Source organism: Pan paniscus, chromosome 1 (genome assembly GCF_029289425.2).
Source record: "Pan paniscus chromosome 1, NHGRI_mPanPan1-v2.0_pri, whole genome shotgun sequence".
Lineage (NCBI taxonomy): Eukaryota > Metazoa > Chordata > Mammalia > Primates > Hominidae > Pan > Pan paniscus.
Window position 1 is genome coordinate 165,156,693 of NC_073249.2, and position 22,640 is coordinate 165,179,332.

General features: G+C 38.0%; 1 protein-coding gene across 1 annotated transcript in view; it reads left to right on the forward strand.

The window, feature by feature from the left end:
* The window catches only part of TM2D1 (TM2 domain containing 1), a 44,510-nt gene extending 22,397 nt beyond the window's left edge, over positions 1-22,113 (forward strand). Inside the window, exons 4-7 of the mRNA XM_003809163.5 lie at positions 2,102-2,193; positions 8,357-8,430; positions 19,630-19,759; positions 21,809-22,113. Of these exons, the coding sequence (XP_003809211.2) occupies positions 2,102-2,193; positions 8,357-8,430; positions 19,630-19,740 (277 nt within the window). The 3' untranslated portion in view covers positions 19,741-19,759; positions 21,809-22,113. The remainder of the gene's footprint in view (positions 1-2,101; positions 2,194-8,356; positions 8,431-19,629; positions 19,760-21,808) is intronic.
* Positions 22,114-22,640: the final 527 nt, after the last annotated feature.

Here is a 22,640-nt window from a genome sequence, read left to right on the forward strand (position 1 = left end):
CCTTTGTTTTTTCTCTTTTGTTCTTTTTTCTGTTTTTTGGAGACAGTCTTGCTCTGTCACCCAGGCAGGAGTGCAATGGCGTGATCTTGGCTCACTGCAACCTCCGCTTCCCAGGTTCAAGCGATTCTCATGCCTCAGCCTCCCAAGTAGCTGGGACTACAGGCATATACCACCACGCCCGGCTAATTTTTGTATTTTTAGTAGAAATGGGGTTTTACCGTGTTGGCCAGGCTGGTCTCAAACTCCTGGCCTCATGTGATCCAACCGCCTCAGCCTCCCAAAGTGCTGGGATTACAGGCGTGAGCTACCACAGCTGGCCCCATTGTTTCTTAAGCTCTCTGATATCTAAAATATATTACCATCTTTATATATGTTACATATATATATATATATATAAGGCCTAAAATTGAATTGAATTGAATATCAATATATTAACTATCTTTATATATATTATATAGGTAAAGTCTAAAATTGAATTGGACCAGGCATGGTGGCTCATGCCTGTAATCCTAGCACTTTGGGAGGCCAAGGCGGGTGGGTCACTTGAGGCCAGGAGTTTGATACCAGCCTGGCTAACATGGTGAAACCCCTTTTCTACTAAAAATACAAAAATTAGCCAGCTGTGGTGGTGTGCGCCTGTACTCCCAGGTACTTGGGGGGCTGAGGTGGAAGAATCGCTTGAACCTGGGAGGCAGAGGTTGCAGTGAGCCGAGATCACGCCACTGCACTCCAGCCTGGGCAACAGAGTGAGATTCCATCTCAAAAAAAAAGAAATAAAATTGAATTGAACATCAGTATATTACCATCTTTATATATATTATATATATAAGGTCTAAAATTGCATTTGTTTCTTTTTCTTCAAATCCTTTCCTCCTTTGTCTCATTGAATGGCACCAGTTCTACCCAGTTTCTTAAGCAGAAACTTTGGATTCATTACTTATTTTTTATTATTTTTTTGAGACAGAGTCTCACTCTGTTACCCAGGCTGGAGTGCAGTGGTGCAATCTTGGCTTACTGCAACCTCCACCTCCTGGGTTCAAGTGATTCTCCTGCCTCAGCCTCCCGAGTAGCTGGGATTACAGGTGCCTGCCACCACGTCCAGCTAATTTTTGTATTTTTAGTAGAGACTGTGTTTCACTCTGTTGGCCAGGCTGTTCTCGAACTCCTGACCTCAGTGATCCACCTGCCTCGGCCTCCCAAAGTGCTAGGATTACAGGCGTGTGCCACCGCGCCCGTCTTGGAGTCATTCTTGACTTCTCCTTTTCCCTCATTCCCCACATGTAGCCTGTTTGCTTCTGCCTTGTTAGTATTTCCCAATTTTGTTCACTTCTTTCTCCCACTGTTACTGCCCATTAGATTTCAGCATTAGTTTTTGCATTGCCTTCTAAATTATTTTTCTGCTTCTAGTTTGGTGCCCTATTCCATTGTAGATGAGGTGCTCCTGCCCTCAGCATAAAGTTTGACATCCTTATAACGTTAGACACATCAACAGCATCTCTGGGCCACTTACTACTTTTTCTAACTCCCTACAAATATGCAATGCAGTGCAATAAAATACACACACACACACACACACACACGAAAGAGAATTATGAGCAGGGATCTTACGTGATGAAATTTGACTTCAAAATGATAGTTCTGGCTGTCTCTTTTGCCTGTGACACTCTTTCCTCAGAAGCATGGCATGGCCATCTCACTCACTTCCCTCAGGTCTCTGCTCAAATATCACCTTCTTAATGAGGCCTGCTCTTACCACTCCATTTAAATGGCTCCCGGCATTCTACACAGCCTGCTCTACTTCTTTTTTTTTTTTTTTTGTTAACATTTATGACTTTCTAACATAGTATATGATTTATTTTTTAAATATATTTGTGTTTATTGCTCGTTACCACCAGCCTGTAAGCTATACGGGGATAGGGATCTTTGTTGCTTTTATTCATTAATATATTCCAATAGCCTAGAATAGTGCCTGACACACAGGAGGCATCTAAAAAACATTAATTGAGTGAAAGAATGAACCAATTAACAAGTAGTAGTTAATAATTTTTTTTCTAAAATGTTCACATTGGAAATATGATACTCAGATTTTAATTTTTTGCAGAAATGGCTATTCCTACAAAGTGGCAGTCGCATTGTCTCTTTTTCTTGGATGGTTGGGAGCAGATCGATTTTACCTTGGATACCCTGCTTTGGGTGCGTATGTTTCATTAAAAAAAAATCCATATGAAACCTATATTTTAGTTCATTGTAGGTGTTCTTATGGATTAAATCTCTGTGTATTTATTATAAGTTCTATATAATTGGAGTTGAGTAGTTAACGTTCTTCTGTGAGTATAGAGCTATCAATTAGCCCAACAGTTCAGCTTAGGTAAGAAATACTGACTTTTCCTATGTTTTCACCTTTATGAAAACACACACAAGATAGTGGAGGCATTTACTTACGATAGTACACTGGAACTGTCACTGCTAGTGCTGGGCACACACTGGATGTTTAGTTAATGTTTTATGAATAAATGTACATCCTCTACCACTCCAAAAAATATTTCCTTCTGCCCAAATCTCTTTCACCATTGCCCTGGGATTAGAAACTATGCACTTCTTTCAGAACAAGTTGGGGTTGGAACTTTGGTGACCCACTTGAGCTGGGGTGGGAGCCTGACTTCTATCACCCTTAGCCCCCCTTTCTATATCTTCCTTCTGGCTGTAATCACATTTACTATAGTTACTAATGCTTATGAAAACTATTTACATTTTATGATAGCTTTTGTTTAAACAGTACTTTCACATGCCTGCCCTTATTGAAGCCTTACAACCCTCTGAGTTTATCATCCTCTTTAAATCCTCTTTAACAGGTAAGGAAACTATCACCAGAGAGGTTAAGGGATTTACTGAGTCTAGAGGCTTTCCTTTATTCTGTGACATATTTGTTGTTATCATCTTTGTTTTATGGATAGGAAAATTGTCACGAGATTAAGAGATTTACCCAAGGACACTCAGCTAGTGACCTCAATTTGAACCCAAATTTTCTGGCTCCAGAGATCATGCTTTATTTACTGTAGTACTCTGCTTCTATATTAGCCCTTCACTGAGCAAATTTAAAGTTTTTGAATGCTCTGCCTTCTAGCTAGCAAAGCTAACCTTATTTCTTCCATGTTGCTACCCACAAAAGATCAAAGAGAAGTCTTCACTGTGGGGTTGATGGTAGATATATTTCTGGCAGCTATACTAAAACTCAGTGTTGTAAGTTCCTAAGTAAAAGTCATGAAGTACTATATATACTTGTTTAGTTAATTAAACATATATTCAACATTTAAATAACTAAGTGATATGGAAATAATGATGAAGGTCACAGTGTATATTGGTTAAAAATAAAATAAATATGTTAGTAGGCCAATTTATGGTACAGCGCTGTAACAGAACCATAACAGTGCTGTGAGAGTATGGAAAAGGGACTGATGCAGTTGACTGAAGGAAGTTCTTAGATATGGTGACAGTTGAGCTAGGGTTTGAAGGATGAAAAGACTACAGAGGTTGAGGGCATTGCAGGGAACAGCATGTGTAAAGCATATAGTGTACACTGGGAGATTAGGGGACAATTTAGCTGATCGTGTAGGAAGAACAATGCAGGAGGTGACACTGCCTGCAGAGGTAGTCTGTGGTCCGATTATAAAGTGCTTTGAGTATCTTGCTATGGAGTTGGGTTCTTTAGATATCAAAAGTTATCCTTTTAGGTATCAGAAGCAATAGAATATTTTTTCTTTTTCTTTCTTTTTTTTTTTTTTGTGACAGAGTCTCACTCTGTTGCCCAGGCTGGAGTGCAGTGGTGCGATCACGGCTCACTGCAACCTCGACCTCCTGGGCTCAAGGTATGCTCCGTCCTCAGCTCTGCCCCAAGCAGCTGGGACTACAGGCATGTACCACCATGCCTGACTTATTTTGGTATTTTTCTATAGAGATGGGATTTTGCCGTGTTGCACAGGCTGCTCTTGAACTCCTGGGCTCAAGCTGTCCTCTCACCTCAGCCTCCCAAAGTGCTGGGATTACAGGGATGACCCACAGTGCCTGGCCAATTAAAAATTTTTAAATATTTTAAATAAATTGTAATTTCTATTAAGAATCCAAGGTTAAGGAATTTAGGCATTTTTATTTTAAATGATCACTGCCTCAAAAAAAATTCTTAACTACATAATACAATGTTGACTGCAATGAAAGTAGTTATAGACAAAATCTAAAATTCAATTTTTTGCTGGGTGCAGTGGTGTGTGCCCATAGACTTAGCTACTCAACAGGCTGAGGTGGGGGGATTGCTTGAGGCCAGGAGTTTGAGGCCAGCAGAGACAACATAGTGACATAGTGAGATCCCATTTCTACAAAAAAGAAAAAAAAAATCCCATTTTACAACTAACCTTACTTAGTCTTTCTTCATGGTTATGAAAAGCAGTGGTCCTACTTATATTAGCTTTTTTTTTCCTTCATAGTGCTAATTATAAATCTGTTAGCCTCGGGGATTTGTTTATTCATTCATTTCAGTCTTCCTCTGGAATATACATTCTTTTTTTTTTTTTTTGAGGCGGAGTTTCGCTCTTGTTGCCAAGGATAGAGTGCAATGGTGCAATCTTGGCTCACTGCAACCTCTGCCTCCTGGGTTCAAGTGATTCTCCTGCCTCAGCCTCCCAAGTAGCTGGATTACAGGCATGCGCCACCACGCCCAGCTAATTTTGTATTTTTAGTAGAGACAGGGTTTCTCCATGTTGGTCAGGCTGGTCTCGAACTCCTAACCTCAGGTGATCCGCCTGCCTCGGCCTCCCAAAGTGTTGGGATTACAGGCGTGAGCCACTGCGCCTGGCCTGGAATGTACATTCTTAAAGGCAGAGGCCTTATCTGTCTTAGGCAAGTTGGTATCCTGAACAGAACCTGACAGTAAGACTCTGATAAATATTTGTCATATGAATATCAAAAAAACTAGAAACAGGCTAAATGTTCAGTAGGGAGGAACTATCTAAAAAAATTAAGGTACAGTGTGTAACACAACAGAATACTACGCAGCCATTTAAAACAATGACATAGAAATATGTTTATTGGGAAAGTAATGTAATAACACCCATAACAGAGTAAGATGATAAATTTAAGAAAATCTAGATACTTTGCTACAGAACACCTTCTTAGGGATGCTTCACAAAAATGAACATGAGAGGTTTCTGCTAAGATAAAATATTGGATAAAGGAATAATATCTTTGTTTGGAACTGGTAAATATTACCTACTCCTGGAGTAATACATTTAAGGAAACTAGAGAACAGATCAGAGATAATATTTAAAAGTTTAAGGAACTAACAAATTTATAGTGACAGAAAGCAGATAAGTGCTTGCTGGGGAAAGACGGGGGCAAGGAGAGACAAGAAGTAGAAATTACAAAGGGGCATGAGGAAACTATTGGGTGTGACAGATATGTTCTTTTTTTATTATACTGATTGTTTCACAGGTGTTTACAAGTGTCAGATTTATCAAATTGTACATTTTAAATATGTACAGTGTATGTCATTACATGTCATTTAGGTCATTGTATGTCATTTTAATGTATGTCATTTATAACTCAATAAAGCTGTTTTAAAAAATCAAGAGGCTGGGTGTGGTGACTCACACTTGTAATTTCAACATTTTGGGAGGCCAAGGCAGGAGGATCAGTTGAGGCCAGGAGTTCGAGACCAACCTGGGCAACACAGTGAGACCCTTGGAAATAGTGAGACCCTGCAAAGGAAAGAAGGAAGGGAAGAAGGAAAGAAGGAGAAAGGAAAAGAGGGAAAGAAAAAAAGAAAAGAAAGAAACTCCTGGAGTAACACATTTAAACTTACCAGTTCACTGTTAAAAAAAAAACTTGAAGGTTTAATCATTACAGTGACTTACAGCATATCTTACTCCAAACGTGTGATGTTAACTATGGTCCATCTATTTCTAGAAATTTAAGGCAAAGGATGATTTTAGTAATGAAGTTTCCAATAATGCCATCTTAAACTTGTTTTAGGTTTTCAAATATAAAAATACTTCATGAACACAGATAGGAAGGGCAATAAGGATTAAACGAGATAAGATACATTTGATAAATGTTAGCCCAGCAACTACTTTTGTTGTCACTATTTCTGCTACTACAGTTATTATAATCAAAAACTTCATTCATTCCTGAGAGGTATGAGAAAAAAAAAAAATTTAGGCCAGGTGTGATGGCCTGTAATCCAAGCATTTTGGGAGGCCAAGGCAGGAAGATCACTTTATCCCAGGAGTTCAAGACTAGCCTGGGCAACATAGTGAGACCCTGTCTCTACAAACAATTTTAAAAACTAGCCAGGCATAGTGGGTTATGGGGCAGGGATAGGGTGGCATGCTGCTTCAGACAGGCAGGTTAGGGAAGACTTCTCTAAAGAAGTGGTCTAAAAGGAAGAACATCCTTGGAAAATGGCACAAAAAAAGCCAAAGCCCTGATGTGATTACCTATTCTTCATGGATTAGCAGTTAAAGATATAACTTTAGAGGGACTATACTTAATATTCTCTCTTTTTCTTCTTTCTTTCTTTCTTTTTTTTTTTTTTTTTGAGACAAGGTTGCCCCGGCTTTGTTGCCCCAGCTGGAGTCCAGTGGCACAGTCTCAGCTCACTGCAACCTCCGTCTCCCAGGTTCAAGTGATTCTCCTGCCTCAGCCTCCTGAGTAGCTGGGATCACAGGCGTATGCCACCATGCCTGGATAATTTTTGTATTTTTAGTAGAGACAGGGTTTCACCATGTTGGCCAGGCTGGTCTCGAACTCCTGACCTCAGGTGATCCACCTGCCTCGGCCTCCCAAAGTGCTGGGATTATAGGCATGAGCCACCGCGCCTGGCCAATATTCTTTTTTATAAACAAATTGAAGAAAAAGAAACTATGACATTCTCAAGTTTATACTAACATGCTTTGTGAAGAGGAATACATTTCGGAAATACAAAATACACTGGATAAAACCTCAGCAGACAATTTTCTTTGTGCAACTAATAGTACCATGCAACTAATGAAAAAACTAAGGGAGTTTTTATTAAGGTAATGGATGAAATGATGGGAGTGTTTGGGAAGCAGAAATACGAGAATATTTATCAATTTATGCAACAAATATTGAGCATTTACTATGTGCCAGGCAATGTTGTTGGCGCTAAGGACACAGGAGTAAAGAAAACAGATAAAAGGCCCTGCCCTAATGGGGCTTCTGTGTGACAGATAGTAATCAAAGATAAAATGTTAGGTAAGTGAATGTTTTGAGGAAAACTAAAAGCAAAATTTTTAATTATTTCTGTATTTTAATAGTTATTAACTTATTGCCGCCATGTTATTTCTGTACTTGCAACATTATTCTGCTATATGTGGGGGAAAAAGTCATCTAATGTCCTTACATAGTTCAATCTTATTTGTGTATTCTCAGGTTGTGGGAGAATCCTCTGTGTGATCCTCTGTGAGATGTGTGATCTCATCCTCTCTTAGGATTTTTAGCTGGCATCTATTTGTAGTTGATATATGGAACTACATTTTCACAAAGAGTCTTGTCTTATACCATTTTTATATCTCATATGAGATGTCTTGTAAGAAACTCAAGTTATTCATAAGAGATTAATCATCCCACCCCCAGCCCACCCCCAATCTGCCTCTTACAATCGTTTTTGGGTTATATTATTGTAGATGTCCCATATTAGATACTCTGTTATCATCTATTTTAGCATCTTAGCTCTTGGGTTGGGACCAAGGACAAAGCTGTATATAGTGCTCAGCACAGAATTGTTGATTTTGACTATAGAGCTAATAAACAGGTGATCCTTAGGAAAAAGAAATATATAAGATAAAGGTAATTGGATTGCTAATAAAATTTTGCAATTTTACAACAAGAGCAGTGTTTTTTCCTGATTTTTTTTTGGCATGACAATTTTTATATTTTAACTCTCCAAATGTACAGTAAATTTTGGGTCACATAATGTATGAAGTCTAAATAAGTAATTAAGGATTTTAGGACTAAAAGATGTAACTCTGGTGTACTGAGATTTAAGGATTATTTCCTTAGGCCTTTTCTCTTAGAAATTTTATTAGATTATATTGAGGTTTTTTTCAGTTACTAATATTTATTTGTTAAGGGAATTAAATTATTTTTTGGCATTTCTGTGTAGAGGGTTCCTTTAAACTCTTCTCATTTTCAAGCGAAGATTTGATTTCTTTAAGTGTTACTTTTATGTTCTTGATATAAAGAGCGTGATATATATATATATAATAATGGTTTATTGGAAAATGGAGCAGTTTGTTAATATTTAGAAGACCTTCCAGATTATAAATGACTTTACCTTCTTTTCTAGGTTTGTTAAAGTTTTGCACTGTAGGGTTTTGTGGAATTGGGAGCCTAATTGATTTCATTCTTATTTCAATGCAGGTAAGTTTCTCAATCTAGAATGTAAACTACTTTTACATTCAAAATTGAGTTCTGTGATCTCCTGTTCTATTTAAAATGTTTAGTATACGAGGAAGCAGAGAAGAATGGTTGTTTCCATTTTTCTTCATGTACTAGATCTAAGGAATCCTGGTCATGTTTCCAACTAGCATTTCTCAAACTGTGCTCTACCAGTTAGTAGTTCTCAAAGACATAAGAAGTTCATTAAAAAAGATTCCGTGCTCAAATATGATTTGTAAATGTGAGTTCAATTGAGTTAAAGAAGTTTCTTTACTGAATAAGTTCTCAAAATCTTTTTAATATATGTTGTCTCTAAGAGGGATTGTGGTTATTTTTCAAACCCGTTTCTTTTCCTCATAGTCACTGTCACCTTGTCAATTACCATAAAAGCATTGATAGGATTCTGTTATACATATGGGCATTGTGGAAGCAGAGACAAGATTTTCTTTTGCACTGGACTGGCACTCCATACTAGTATTGTGTTGTTTGCAAATTACAGAAACTGAAATCCAGCTAGCTTAAGCTAAAAAGAAAAAAAAAAAAGGGCGTTCTTTAGAAAATCTGAGAATGTAGACCAGATATGTATAAACAAATGATATACATGTTTAGGGCTCTCCTGATAACTCATCTTGCTTTTCTCCATAGCCTTATTTTCTCCTGCTGCAGTGGGACTGGGGGCGGGCATAGTTTGTGAAATGCTGTCCTTAAACATCTAAAAGTGCCACCAGATGTTTTCTGTTAAATTATGTAGAACTGATTGTGGTTAACTCATGAGGATTCTTAGAGAAAGAGATGAATTTTTCACAACAAATGTTGACAAACAGCATTTCAACAAGCATTTATGGAGCACCTAACGTCTTTAGCAAGTGTGTCAGTTGCATTTAGAGCATCATCTGTTTTGCTCTGCTTTCTCATATAGTATTTCCACTCTTCAATTCTGTCTGCTTGATGTTATCATTATGCTTTAAAAGAAAGTCACAATCTAGGAGATTTGGATACCATACTGTGAGGAGGAGGCAGCATATGGACCAATAAGATACCAGAATTAAACAAGGAAAATATTTGGTTTTAAAGTTGGAATTTTCCTGTCTGTACTCATATGCCTAACCAAATATCCTGCCTTCTCTAACTGTGGGACAGGCAAGCAGGCATGAAGAGGCTAAGGTACTTGTGCACATATGCTTAGAAATGAGCTTCTCACTTTCAGTGAGGATCCAAGGAATTTAATGTATTATTGGGATTCTTTGAGTTAAGATATCCAGAATTCAAAGTGTCTTTGAAACTGAACCATTTAGTTAATATTTTCATGCTAGGTTCTTTCTTTGGTGATATTATTGAATTGTAGCTTTAGTTATATCAAATTATAGAGCTAATTTGATTCAGTCACTGCTTTCTGATTCATTTATACCTGAACTTTTTACAATAAATAGTTTTTTTTTTTTTTTTGAGACAGGGTCTCACTGTGTCACACAGGCTGGAGTGCAGTGGTGTGATCTCAGATCACTGTCAACCTCTGCCTCCTGGGCTTAAGCGATCCTCCCACCTCAGCCTCCCAAGTAGCTGAGACTACAGGTGTGCGCCACCATACCTGGCTAATTTTTGTATATTCTGAAGAGACAAGGTTTCCCCATGTTGCCCAGGCTGGTCTCCTGAGCTCAAGCAATCTGCCCACCTCAGCCTTCCAAAGGGCTATTATTACAGGCATGAGCAACTGCACCTGGCCTCTAGTTGTTTAACTTAAAGATCTTCTGGGATTAGGAGTCGATCACATTAAGAAATTATTGAGGTGTAGAGTTAGAGTGTGTGAACATCTGCAGTAAATTCCCCTAAATAAGACATTTTCACAGGTATGATCAGTTTAGACTGCTTTCAAATTGAGGGAGATTATAATCCATTTCAAGCATAGCCAAATAAGATGGGTAGCCTTATTCTTCATGTCATTTAACATATTTAACATTTGATGTTGACATCATCAGTTTTAGAGGAGAATTCCTGGGCTTAAGCGATCCTCTCATCTCAGCCTCCCAAAGTGTTGGGATTACAGGCATGAGTCACGGTGCCTGGCCCTGGCTCATCTTTTTGTTTATTTTTCTTTCCTTCCCCATTCTTGCCATGACTTTCTCTCTTTCTTTTTTTTCTTTTCTTTCTCTTTCTTTCCTTCTTTCTTTTCTCTTTTTCTTTCTTTCTCTCTTCTTCCTTCCTTCCTTCTTTCCATCTGTCTTTCTGTCTTTCTTTCTTTTTTGCCATTAAATATTATTTTCCAGTGAGTAGCAGTGTGTTTCTGTTGGACTGTGATCCCATAAACGTATCGGGCATGGATTCAAGACCTATAAAAACATACTGTAGTCTAGTTATAGTTTGTCTTTGAACAGAAACAATACAAAGTATAATGCCCATATTGCTAAAGTAAGCTTTACATGTTGCTATGTTTCCTGAAAATACTTTTATGAGTTTGTCTATTTGTTATTAAACTTTGGAATTTTCTATCTTTTGTTCCTAAAAATATACAGATAATATGAATGATGATGCATGGCATGAAATAATACATAGAATACAGTCCAGAAAATCTAAATCAGTGATACATGTATAGCATACCATCTTTCAGCTGTGGGTAACTATTGTATATATAACTACTATATATATAGTTATTCATAAGGTAGTTTTGAATATTTAAAGACACTCATTCTTTTGTGCCATATATATATATGTGTATATATATATGTGTATATATATGTGTATATATATGTGTGTGTATATATATATGTGTGTGTATATATATATATATATATATATATATATATATATATATGTTTTTTATTTTTTTTGAGATGGAGTTTTCGTCGCCCAGGCTGGAGTGCAGTGGCTTGATCTCGGCTCACCGCAACCTCCACCTCCTGGGTTCAAGCGATTCTCCTGCCTCAGCCTCCTGAGTAGCTGGGATTACAGGCACGCACCACTATGCCTGGCTAATTTTATATTTTTAGTAGAGATGGGGTTTCTCCATGTTGGTCAGGCCGGTCTCGAACTCCTGACATCAGGTGATCCACCCACCTTGGCGTCCCACAGTGCTGGGATTACAGGCATAAGCCACTGCACCCAGCCTCCTTATATTTTTATATATGTCATGAAGGATAGATTAGATAATACAAGTTTTTTATCAGAAAAACGAGTTTGTTTTGATTGTATTTAAACCTCTTTCCTCATTCACGCAATCTGGACTTTTTTTTTTTTTTTTTTTGAGATGGAGTTTTGCTCTTGTCGTCCAGGCTGGAGTGCAATGGTGTGATCTCAGCCCACTGCAACCTCTGCCTCCCAGGTTCAAGCGATTCTTCTGCCTCAGTCTCCCAAGTAGCTGGGATTACAGGCACGCACCACTACGCCCAGCTAATTTTGTGTTTTTAGTAGAGATAGGGTTTCACCATGTTGGTCAGGCTGGTCTCAAACTCCTGACCTCAGGTGATCCGCCCACCTTGGCCTTCCAAAGTGCTGGGATTACACGTGTGAGCCACCATGCCTGGCATGGGCATGGGCATTTTTAATTGTACCAAAATCACTGACGTATATTCTGCAAAATAAAAAGAAAATAAAGTCTCTTATATTAAGTGGAGACAAACAGCTACAAATCAGAAAGATGAGGATATGTGGAGGGAAAATGGAAATAAGTATTACAACATAGAAAGTTATTGGAAGTATGCTGGGTTCTTTCTTTGTCACAATTTTTTTAAAATCCTGTTCATCATGGAAGAAATTGCTTTTACTTTCATTCCTATTAATATAACAGAGTGGATTTCCTTAAAGGACTAATAACCATACAAGCAGCAGAAATTTAGCATAATGTCTGAAACATTTATGAATTTTATAAATACATTAAACAGACTGGTAAAGTATGTTTCATGAGTTTGATATTTATTATATACCACTCTAACACTGGGTTATATACTGCTTTGTATTAGTTTTTAACTTTTAAACAATGGATTTGACTTTTCACACATAAATTTTTGAGGAAAAATGACTTTTATTAATCTGCTATAGTACCAGTTATGTTAAACAGAGTATGCCCTTAAAAATTTTTGCTGATTTGAAACTGTATGCAGTATGCCTTATACAAAGTGTGGCTTTGTGCCTAGTGCAAGCAAGATGAGATGCAAAATGTAGTTTTTAAAAAAGTGATTGTTTTTCTGTAGGACCTGTTTTAGTCCATTTGGGGCTATAACAAAATACTTTAGACTGTATTATTTCTTTTTGTTTTGTTTTGTGTGTTTTTTTTTTTTTTGAGAGTGAGTCTCGCCCTATTGCTCAGGCTGGAGTACAGTGGCGCAATCTCGGCTCACTGTAATCTCTGCCTCCCGGCTTCAAGCGATTCTCATCCCTCAGCCTCCTGAGTAGCTAGGATTACAGGTGCCAACCACCACACCTGGCTAATTTTTGTATTTTTAGTAGAGACGGGGTTTCACCATATTGGCCAGGCTGGTCTTGAACTCCTGACCTCAAATGATCCACCCACCTTGGCCTCCCAAACTGCTGGGATTACAGGCATTAGCCACTGTGCGTGGCCTAGACTAGATTATTTCTAAACCATGGAAAATTACTTCTTATAGTTCTGGAGGCTGGGAAGTCCAGTATCAAGGCACCAGCAGGTTCAGTGTCTGGTAAGGACTCTCTGCTTCATAGATGGTGCCTTCTATATGTGCCCACATGGTGTAAAGGATAAGGTCATTAATCCCTTTAGTGGATGGTGGAGCCCTAATGACTTAATAACTTTCCAAAGGCCCTACCTCTTAATACCAACACATTTGGGGTTAGACTTCAACGTAGGAATTTTGTAGGGACACAAACATTCGAAACATAATAGGGCTAAATTCCTGAATTTCACAGTGTCACTTGAGAGGTAATGAATAAAAATGAAAGTTGATATGATAAACTATACATTATGGCATCAGTGGAAATCAGTTTAGTGAGCACCAACTTAGGTATGGTAACATGGGGTCCTTGCCCTAGAGGAACCTATTATCTTTTCCAAGAATAGTCTGATAATAGATTCCATTTATTTTTAGAAACAAAATATTTCCAGATGAGTGCCTATAGTCTCAGCACTTTGGGAGGCCGAGGTGGGAGGATCACTGGAGCTCAGGAGTTTGAGACCAGCGTGGGCAACACAGTGAAACTCCTTATCTACAAAAAATTTTTAAAAAATTTGCCAGGTGTGGTGCATGCCTGTAGTTCCAACTGCTCAGGAGGCTGAGGTTGGAGGATCACTTGAGCCTGAGAGATCGATCAAGGTTGCAGAGTGAACCGTGATTGTAGTACTACACTCTAGCCTGAGCAACAGAGTGAGACCCTGTCTCAAAAAATAATAATAAAATAAAATATTTCCTTGGGGGCTGTAGGCCTAATAAACACTTTTCTTAATTTTTATCTTTTAAAAAATCTTTGCATTTTACCAACATTTTTAAAAGCCTAAGCTTTTCAGTTTAGACCAAAATGTGGCCAAGGCTATGGAATCACGTGTATGTGAACCAGTTTGTTTGGTCAAAGACATAGCCTATGCCTTTTTGATCAAAAGAAGGACTAAAAGCATAATTGCCATAAATCTACTACCAATGCTGGAAAAGGTGGTATACTTGATAGTTTGCTAGATGTAGGACAACAATATATACAAACAGAAGACTTTTTTTATTTTTATTTCTGAGATGGAGTCTTACTCTGTTGCCCAGGCTGGAGTGCAGTGGCACGATCTCAGCTCACTGCAACCTCCACCTCCCAGGTTCAAGCAATTCTCCTGCCTCAGCCTCCTGAGTAGCTGGGATTACAGGCATGTGCCACCGTGCCCAGCTAATTTTTAGTAGAGACGGGGTTTCACCATGTTGGCCAGGCTGGTCTCAAACTCCTGACCTCAGTTGGTCTGCCTGGCTCGACCTCCCACAGTGCTGGTATTATGGGCATAAGCCACCGCACCCAGCCACAGAGGAGTTTTTTTTTTTGGGTGGGGTGGGGCGGTGGGGGGACAGAGTCTCGCTCCATTGCCCAGGCTGGAGTGCAGTGGCACGATCTTGGCTCACTGTGACCTCCGCCTCCTGGGTTCAAGCGATTCTCCTGCCTCAGCCTCCTGAGTAGCTGGGACTACAGGCATGTGCCACCGCGCCCAGCTGATTTTTGTATTTTTAGTAAACACGGGATTTCACCATGTTGGCCAGGATGGTCTCGATCTCTTGACCTCATTACCTGCCCGCCTCAGCCTTCCAAAGTGCTGAGATTACAGGCGTGAGCCACCGTGTCTGGCCACAGAGGACATTTTATAGACATCAAATCTTTCAGATAGCTCCCTGTATCATTATTTAACCCTGGTGTGATATATTGGGAAAATAAATTGGAAAACCGAAGTGACTGATCATTTGAGTAACTTTTACTCTGTCATGTGACCTTAATTAGGTAGATTTCACTTAGTTCACTTACCCTGTGGGTAGATTTTTTTTTAGTGCCTTTAAGAGGATTTTCCAAACAATATCTTAAACTGGTTCTGAGACGAATCCCAATGCTATGTTTTCCTCAGGATATAAATGGTGACTCTTATTCATTCCTTAAAGAATAGTGTTTATGTTGGTCATTTATGATTAATACTAAGAATTCTTTAAGTCAAATGAAGTCAGGTGTTCTGAATGCATAAATTCTGGCACTGTGTAGGAATTTTGATGCTTAATTAAAATGTGACTAATCAGATGGTTTTAGTGGCATCATCTTAAAATTAGTCACACACAGAAGTGAAATATGGATACAAAAATGTAGTCTGACTTTTAAGAAAGTATTAGTTATTTGGGGGAGTTGGGATGGATACAGGTTGCATTATCCTTTACTTGCAGACAGCTGAATCCTTTTACTTTTATCACCAGATTGGTAGGTTTGCAGGAGATGATCTGATCTTGCTGATGTTACTGTTGGCATTCTTTGTATGGAGGAACTCAGAAGTCTTTTAGATAGAGAAAGCGTAGATTGATATAAAATGGTCTTATTTTTTTTCTTTCACTTCTTAATTCATTCATTACATTTGAAATTTATAAAATACTTGAGTTACCTAAGAAGCATGACTTCACTGACAATGCTCTTAAATGAGGGGTCATATCAATTGCCAAAGTTGGGGTGATAAAGTACTTACTGGTAACCACATTTTTTTTCCTTTATTCTTAGTAGAATACCACCTAAGTATATACAAACAAATTACATTTTACACTAACAAGATCAAAAGTTTATAAATTGCAAACATTAATACTACAACATTAAGTGCAAATAAGATACTAGCTTTTTGTACAGTAAAATATATATAACATAAAAATTGCCACTTTAATCTTTAAGTGTACAGTTCAGTGGCATTGTGTTCAGAATATTTTACAACTGTCACCACTATCTATTTCTAAAACTTTTTCATCACTGCAAAAATACCGTACCCCTTAAGTAATAGCTTCCTTCCCCTTCTCTTCCCACCTTCTGGTACCCTCTAATATACTTTTTGTCTTTTTGAATTTGCCTGTTCTAAATTTTTGCTTTTACAAATAGAGACAGGATCTCACTTTGTTCCCTAGGCTGGTCTCAAACTCCTGGGCTCAAGCTATCCTGCCTCGGCCTCCCTAAGTGCTGGGATTACAGACATGAGACACTGTGCCCAGCCAGCTTCAGGATATTTCTTAGCAGAGAAATAAACTCATAATTTTGGGTTCCATACTCTGTTGCCTATGGACAAATGGACATGGACATATTTACTGAGTAAAAAAATTCCCAGTATTGGGGTATTTTACTTTCTTTTTTTAGAGACAGGGTCTTGCTCTGTTGCCCAGGCTGGAGTGCAGTGGCGTGATCATAACTCATTGCAGCCTCGAATTCCTGGGTTCAAACAACCTTCCTGCCTCAGCCTCCCATCCAGTATGGGATATTTTAAAAGATTTGTAATTTTATAATTAATAATACAATCATATACTCATAATGAAAGATGTTAGAATTGGCACATTTATTATATATGTGTATGTGGGTGCTTAAAACAGGTTTTATTATTTATTTATTTTTTCTTTGAGATAGAGCCTCACTCTGTTGCCCACGTTGGAGTGGAGTGGTACGATCTCAGCTCACTGCAACTCTGCCTCCTTGGTTCAAGCAATTCTCATGCCTCAGCCTCCCTAGTAGTAGCTGGGATTACAGGTGTGCACCACTGTGCCTGACTAATTCTTGTATTTTTTTTTGGTAGATACTGGGTTTTGCCATGTTGGCCAGACTGGTCTCGAACTCCTGGCCTCAAGCAGTCCTCCCACCTTGGCCTCCCAAAGTGCTGGGATTACAGGCATGAGCCACCACAGCCTGTCTTAATTTGGCAAAGGAATATGGATCTAAATAGTTGAAATCTTTATAGCTGATCTTTTTTTTTTAAAGTAAATAAAACAGTTTCTTCTGTGACCAGATAGTTCATAGAAAAGTGTGTTGATGATACTTTGTAGTGGCTTAAGCTGAGGTGTTTGTATCTAAATCTTATAGTCATAGAAGACATTAAAACTTTAAAAATACTGTACAGATCAGCTTATTCTATTCTTCATTATAATCAATAAGAAAAATTGAGATCCAGTAAGGAATAAATTATTTGATCCTACAGCTAGTTATAGAAAGAGACAGCTTTCTCTTCCAAGTTTTCCTTTCAGTTTAGTGCTTTACCACACCGACTTAATTTGGTTATTTAAATAGGGTTGCATTTTGTCACCCAGGCTGGAGCGCAGTGGTGTGATCATAGCTCACTGCAACCTTGAACTCCTGGGCTCAAGCAATCCTCCTACCTCAGCCTCTCGAGTAGCTGAGACTACAAGCGCACACCATGGCACCTGGCTAATATTTTGTTTTCATTTTTTTTGGTAGAGGCAAAGTTCTTGCTTTTTTGCCCATGCTGGTCTCAAACTTCTGGCTTCAAGCAGTCTTCCTGCCTTGGCCTCCCAAAGTGTGGGATTACAGTTAATTTTTATGTAAACTCATAAATAAGTGTCAAGCCAAATCAATTTAATCTTTGACAAGTAAGTCAATGTGCATAACAGCACCTGACATGGTGTGTGGCACACATGTGCTTTGTAAGTACTACTTGAATATTAACATGTGTAGTTCACTAGAATAAGTTCCCTGTTGGCAGAGATGGTATTTTATTCACTGTTAGTGTATAATGTCTGGCATAGAACCTGGAATATCACAGGAATTAAATATTTGTTGAATAGTTTTAAGATCAAATTTATTTTTAAAATGAGGAATGCTTTATAGCAATGTCCTTCAATTTCAAAAACAAAGTCCATACTCTCCACATATTTTTAAATTGACATTTAAGTTTTCTATCGTAAGTTTAAATAGTTGCAAAGGATATAACTTCTAGTTTGCAAATATTTACATATTTAAATAAAAGTGTTACATCAATTTTGAAATGTATCCAACAGAATATAAATATCGTAGGATTTTAAATATCACCTACTCAAAAAAGATGTGCATGAACTCTTCACTAACCATTATAATTTTTACATTGCTTCTTCCTTGAATTTTTATTTTTATTCCTCTTCTACAGAATTTTATCCTAATATAATATATTTTTAGGTTTAAAAACTTTCTACTAGGCTGGGCACATTGGCTCACGCCTGTAATTCCAGCACTTTGGGAGGCCGAAGCAGGCAGATCAATTGATGTTCTTAACCATCATCCTAGTACTAGGAGTTTGAGACCAGCCTGTTCAACATAGTGAAATCCTGTCTCTACAAAAAAATACAAAAACAAAATTAGCTGGGCGTGATGGCGCCCACCTGTAGTCCCAGCTACTTGGGAGGCTGAGGTGGGAGGATCGCTAGAGCCCAGGAGGGGGAGGTTGCAGTGAGCCAAGATCATGCCATTGCACTCCAGCCTGGGTGACAGAGTGAGACCCTATATCAAAAAACAAACAAACAAACAAACGAAAGAGAGAAAACTTCTAGTGAATCATCTTATTCATTAAAATTAAAATATTTAAAAATTTTCTGTGATTTTTTGTTTGGATTGAGTTGTCATTATAATAATGATACACAGTTGATCAAAACAGCATAAACATGTTGCAAATTATTTTTAAACAAAAAGACGTAAAATGTTATTGGAAATGCATCTTTGGAACAGATATAGTAGAATGTATTTTTGGACCTTTGAGTAAAGGATAGTTCCCTAAATCCAATATTTTGAGTTATCCCTTTGTTTGGCACTTCAGAGGCTTTCACACCTCAGGGAAATATGCCATCATAAGACTCGGGGTGTCCTGGATGGTAGGTATGCTTTACTGTTAACAAGTGGGAGAAATGACCACAGTGAGGAGAAGTGGGAAGGGAAACTGGCAGGATGCTTCCAGTGTAGCATGGTATCAGGCAAATTTGTTTTACAAAGAGTATTTAGGGAATTAAGATCTCGGGATTGATTTCTCCTCTGGGCCCACATACACCTTGGTAAATCTTTGTCCACCTTTAATGCTACAGTTTGAAGATTGCTACCTTAGAGGATAATTTATAGAGATTATGTTAACTAGATTGTCACATATGTGATTAAGTGGACAAGATGATTGTAGTGAACGTGTGCTGTTTTTTTCTACCTCTTCCTTTTCCATTCCAGGTGGTTCTGGCAGGACTGTCAATGATACAACCTCATCTCCTACAGGCAGCCTGGCCTGGCCAATCATATTAAATCTATTCCCATGGATATAGTAGTTTGTCCACAGTATGCATAAAAACCAAGCAGATCAATAAAAGTCTTTCCCTGGAATTGGTATATAAACAGTGGGGAGGAAAAGTTTACTTTCTTTGTATTAGGAGCTGCTGAGCTGGGAATATGTGACTCTCGAGCTGTTGGCAATTAGTTAGAGTGCCACTCTGCAGAATGAAGACAAGCAGAGCTAAGCAAGGAGGCAGGGAAGCCAAGGGCCTCAGGGAGCACAGAATTCAGTCCTTGGTTCCTGTAGCTTTTCTTTTGATCCTTTGAGTTATCCCAGTATATCCCAGTAGTTGTTTTCAGCTACATGAGCCACTAAATTACCTGTTTTTGCTTAGGTTAGAGCTGGATTTTTGTTGCTTCTGAAATACTTTTATTAACAACTGAGAAAAGTAAACAAAGTGTTGTGAAATATCTTTTGTAAAATGAATAATTTTGAAATTTTGTCTCTTCTAGATTGTTGGACCTTCAGATGGAAGTAGTTACATTATAGATTACTATGGAACCAGACTTACAAGACTGAGTATTACTAATGAAACATTTAGAAAAACGCAATTATATCCATAAATATTTTTTAAAAGAAACAGTAAGTGATATATATATATATATGTAATATCTTATAGTGGTATATTATTCATATAAAATTATGAGAATTTTAGGACCATAGAAAATTTTAAGAGACGATATAAACCTCTCAGGTACCCCTATGCCTGAAACATCTCCAATCCTTTGAGAAGCATTTTAGTCCACGCTCATGGCTCCTTTGGTTCCCACTTCAGACTCTTTGCAGTGCATATGGTTAAAGGACAAAGTTCACAAGAAAAAAGTAACATCAAAGCAAAAAGGCATTTATTATTTGATGGTTATGATGAAAGTATGTGCCATAAATAGCTCAATATAACAGATATTTCTGCTGCCCATCCCTCTAAGGGTCAGTATAATCTTTAACTTCCTTCTTTGCTTCTCCTTCCCTGAAACTAAAAATAGATACTGAAAGAGTCCAAAGCCTGAATTCCCAGTAAGTGCTTCTTCTAACCTAAAGTTTGGCTCTGCCTGTAAGAATTATTGGCCTCAGCTTTATCTTTTTTTCTTTTTTGAGACAGAGTCTTGCTCTGTTGCCCAGGCTGGAGTGCAGTGGCTCAATCTTGGCTCACTGCAACGTCTGCCTCCCAGGTTCAAGCGATTCTCGTGCCTCAGCCTCCCCAGTAGCTGGGACTACAGGCACACACCACCATGCCCGGGTAACTTATATTTTTAGTAGAGACGGGGTTTCGCCATTTTAGTCAGGCTAGTCTCGAACTCTTCAGGTGATCCACCTGCTTCGGCCTCCCAGAGTGCTGGAATTACAGGCGTGAGCCACTGTGCCTGGCTGGCCTCAGCTTTAAATAAGTGATAAACCTGCTGAAGTCAGAGATACCATCCTTTTTCCTGGTTCAACTCTCTGGTTTTCTGGGACTCTGCTACTACAAGGTTTTTTTAATTTCAATTACCATACATTAGTCTATTCTAATAATCTTCCAATAATGCAAACTTTTACTCAGGATTTTGGTAGAATATCAGGAAAACCATTTCCTGGTATAATTATTCTCTGTAATAGAGAAATCCTATATATCATGTAGGGTGAAGGGTAGTTTTTATGTAATAGTTCACTTTGAACTGTCTAGCAGCTGTCTAGAAGCTTTCATAGACACAGACAGGCAGAGAGAAAGATAGGGTAGATGTCTTAACCATTATCCTTGTTCTAGGGTTTTTCAGTCAACTCTATCTCAAAGGACTGCTTCTAGAGGCCAGCAAGAGAATAGACATTTGTTTTCTGTCTTGTAGAACAGAAACAGGATATGAAGTATACTTTTGCCCTTTAGGTGGATTTTTTTCTTTTCTAACAGTAAAATTATGGATATGCCTTGTAGTTATTGTCATGGGATTGAACAGTGACACACCCTCAAGATGTAAGGAATTTATTCAACTGATTGTCCAAAAGGTTTTCCAAATCTTATAAACTGTAAGTCATTGAGCCTTAAAATTAGAATAAAGCTTAGAGATCCATCTACCTCTTACCAGGAAAAAAATCAAGACCTAAGGAAGTTGAGAGTAAGACACACAACTAATTAGTGCAAAACTGAAACTAGAATCTAGGTCTTCCATACATTCTGTTACATGTTTGTTCTCTTCCTCCCATCCTACCCCAGCTCCAGTCAACTGTATCATTTTGTATTAGGCATTTTTGTTTTGGAAATTGTTTTTCCTATTTTATGAGAAGGATTGGGTAGTTTCATGTAACTTTTATTATTCATACTGTAAATTGTGTCTCTTTCAAAAGTAGATTGTTTCTAAACCATAGTGTGTAAAAATTAAGCAAATGTAATTTTAAGAGGAATCTCATTCTTGGTAGCCTATTATGTAAACATTTAGGTGGGATTCCAGATTCAGATTTGAAACTTAAAACCTGAAAGGCCCATTGAGAAGGCCAGTATCTGCATTATCATTCATGTAATCTCTCTACATTATACAGAAGTGCTCCAAGAGTGAGAAAAAAATACATTGAGCAAATGAAATGTTAAAATGTACATCTGCAATAACCTCATTGGACTCTTAAAAAATATGTGTTTTAACGTATTTCTTCTTTCTGTTTTAGGATTTGAGCCTCCTTGATTTTAATAGAGAACTTCTAGTGTATGGATTTAAAGATTTCTCTTTTTCATTCATATACCATTTTATGAGTTCTGTATAATTTTTTGTGGTTTTTGTTTTGTTGATTTAAAGTATATTATTGTGAGATTTATTTAATAGGACTTTCTTTGAAAGCTGTATAATAGTGTTTCTCGGGCTTCTGTCTCTATGAGAGATAGCTTATTACTCTGATACTCTTTAATCTTTTACAAAGGCAAGTTGCCACTTGTCGTTTTTGTTTCTGAAAAATAAAAGTATAACTTATTCACATTTTTAGTGCTTTTGTTATTGAGAAAATCTTCTTAAATGTTGAATGTAGCTGTCTTACCCATTTTGATCCTTCAAAGCAGTTAATCCATGGTGTGAACAAATACCATTTATATTGCCTGGGCTTCAGTCTTGTGTATGACAACCCACCTGTTTTTCTGCAGCTTTCAGATCTGTCTTTGCCTTGGTATCCAGGGAGCCTTGGTATCCTTGGATCATTAGGGAGTCTGTGAAACCTTGAGGCAACATGTACACTTCTGGCATTGATGCAGGCCTCTGAGGTGTGAACTTTTTCCTTTTTTGCTTTGGGAGTGCTACACTAGTTTTGGAAGACCAGATGCTGACTCATCTAGCTCACCGCAGTTATATTTGAAGCTGGATGGACAAGGTGGGAGCACCAAACAGATGATTAATGTCTTCCATCTGTGAGCACCAACAGGCAGATGCCGGCACAGGTGCCTTAAGTGATGTACCAGTGTCTGAAAAAAGCAGCACCTGTATGTTAGCACTGATTTTTCTTACCATGTTTA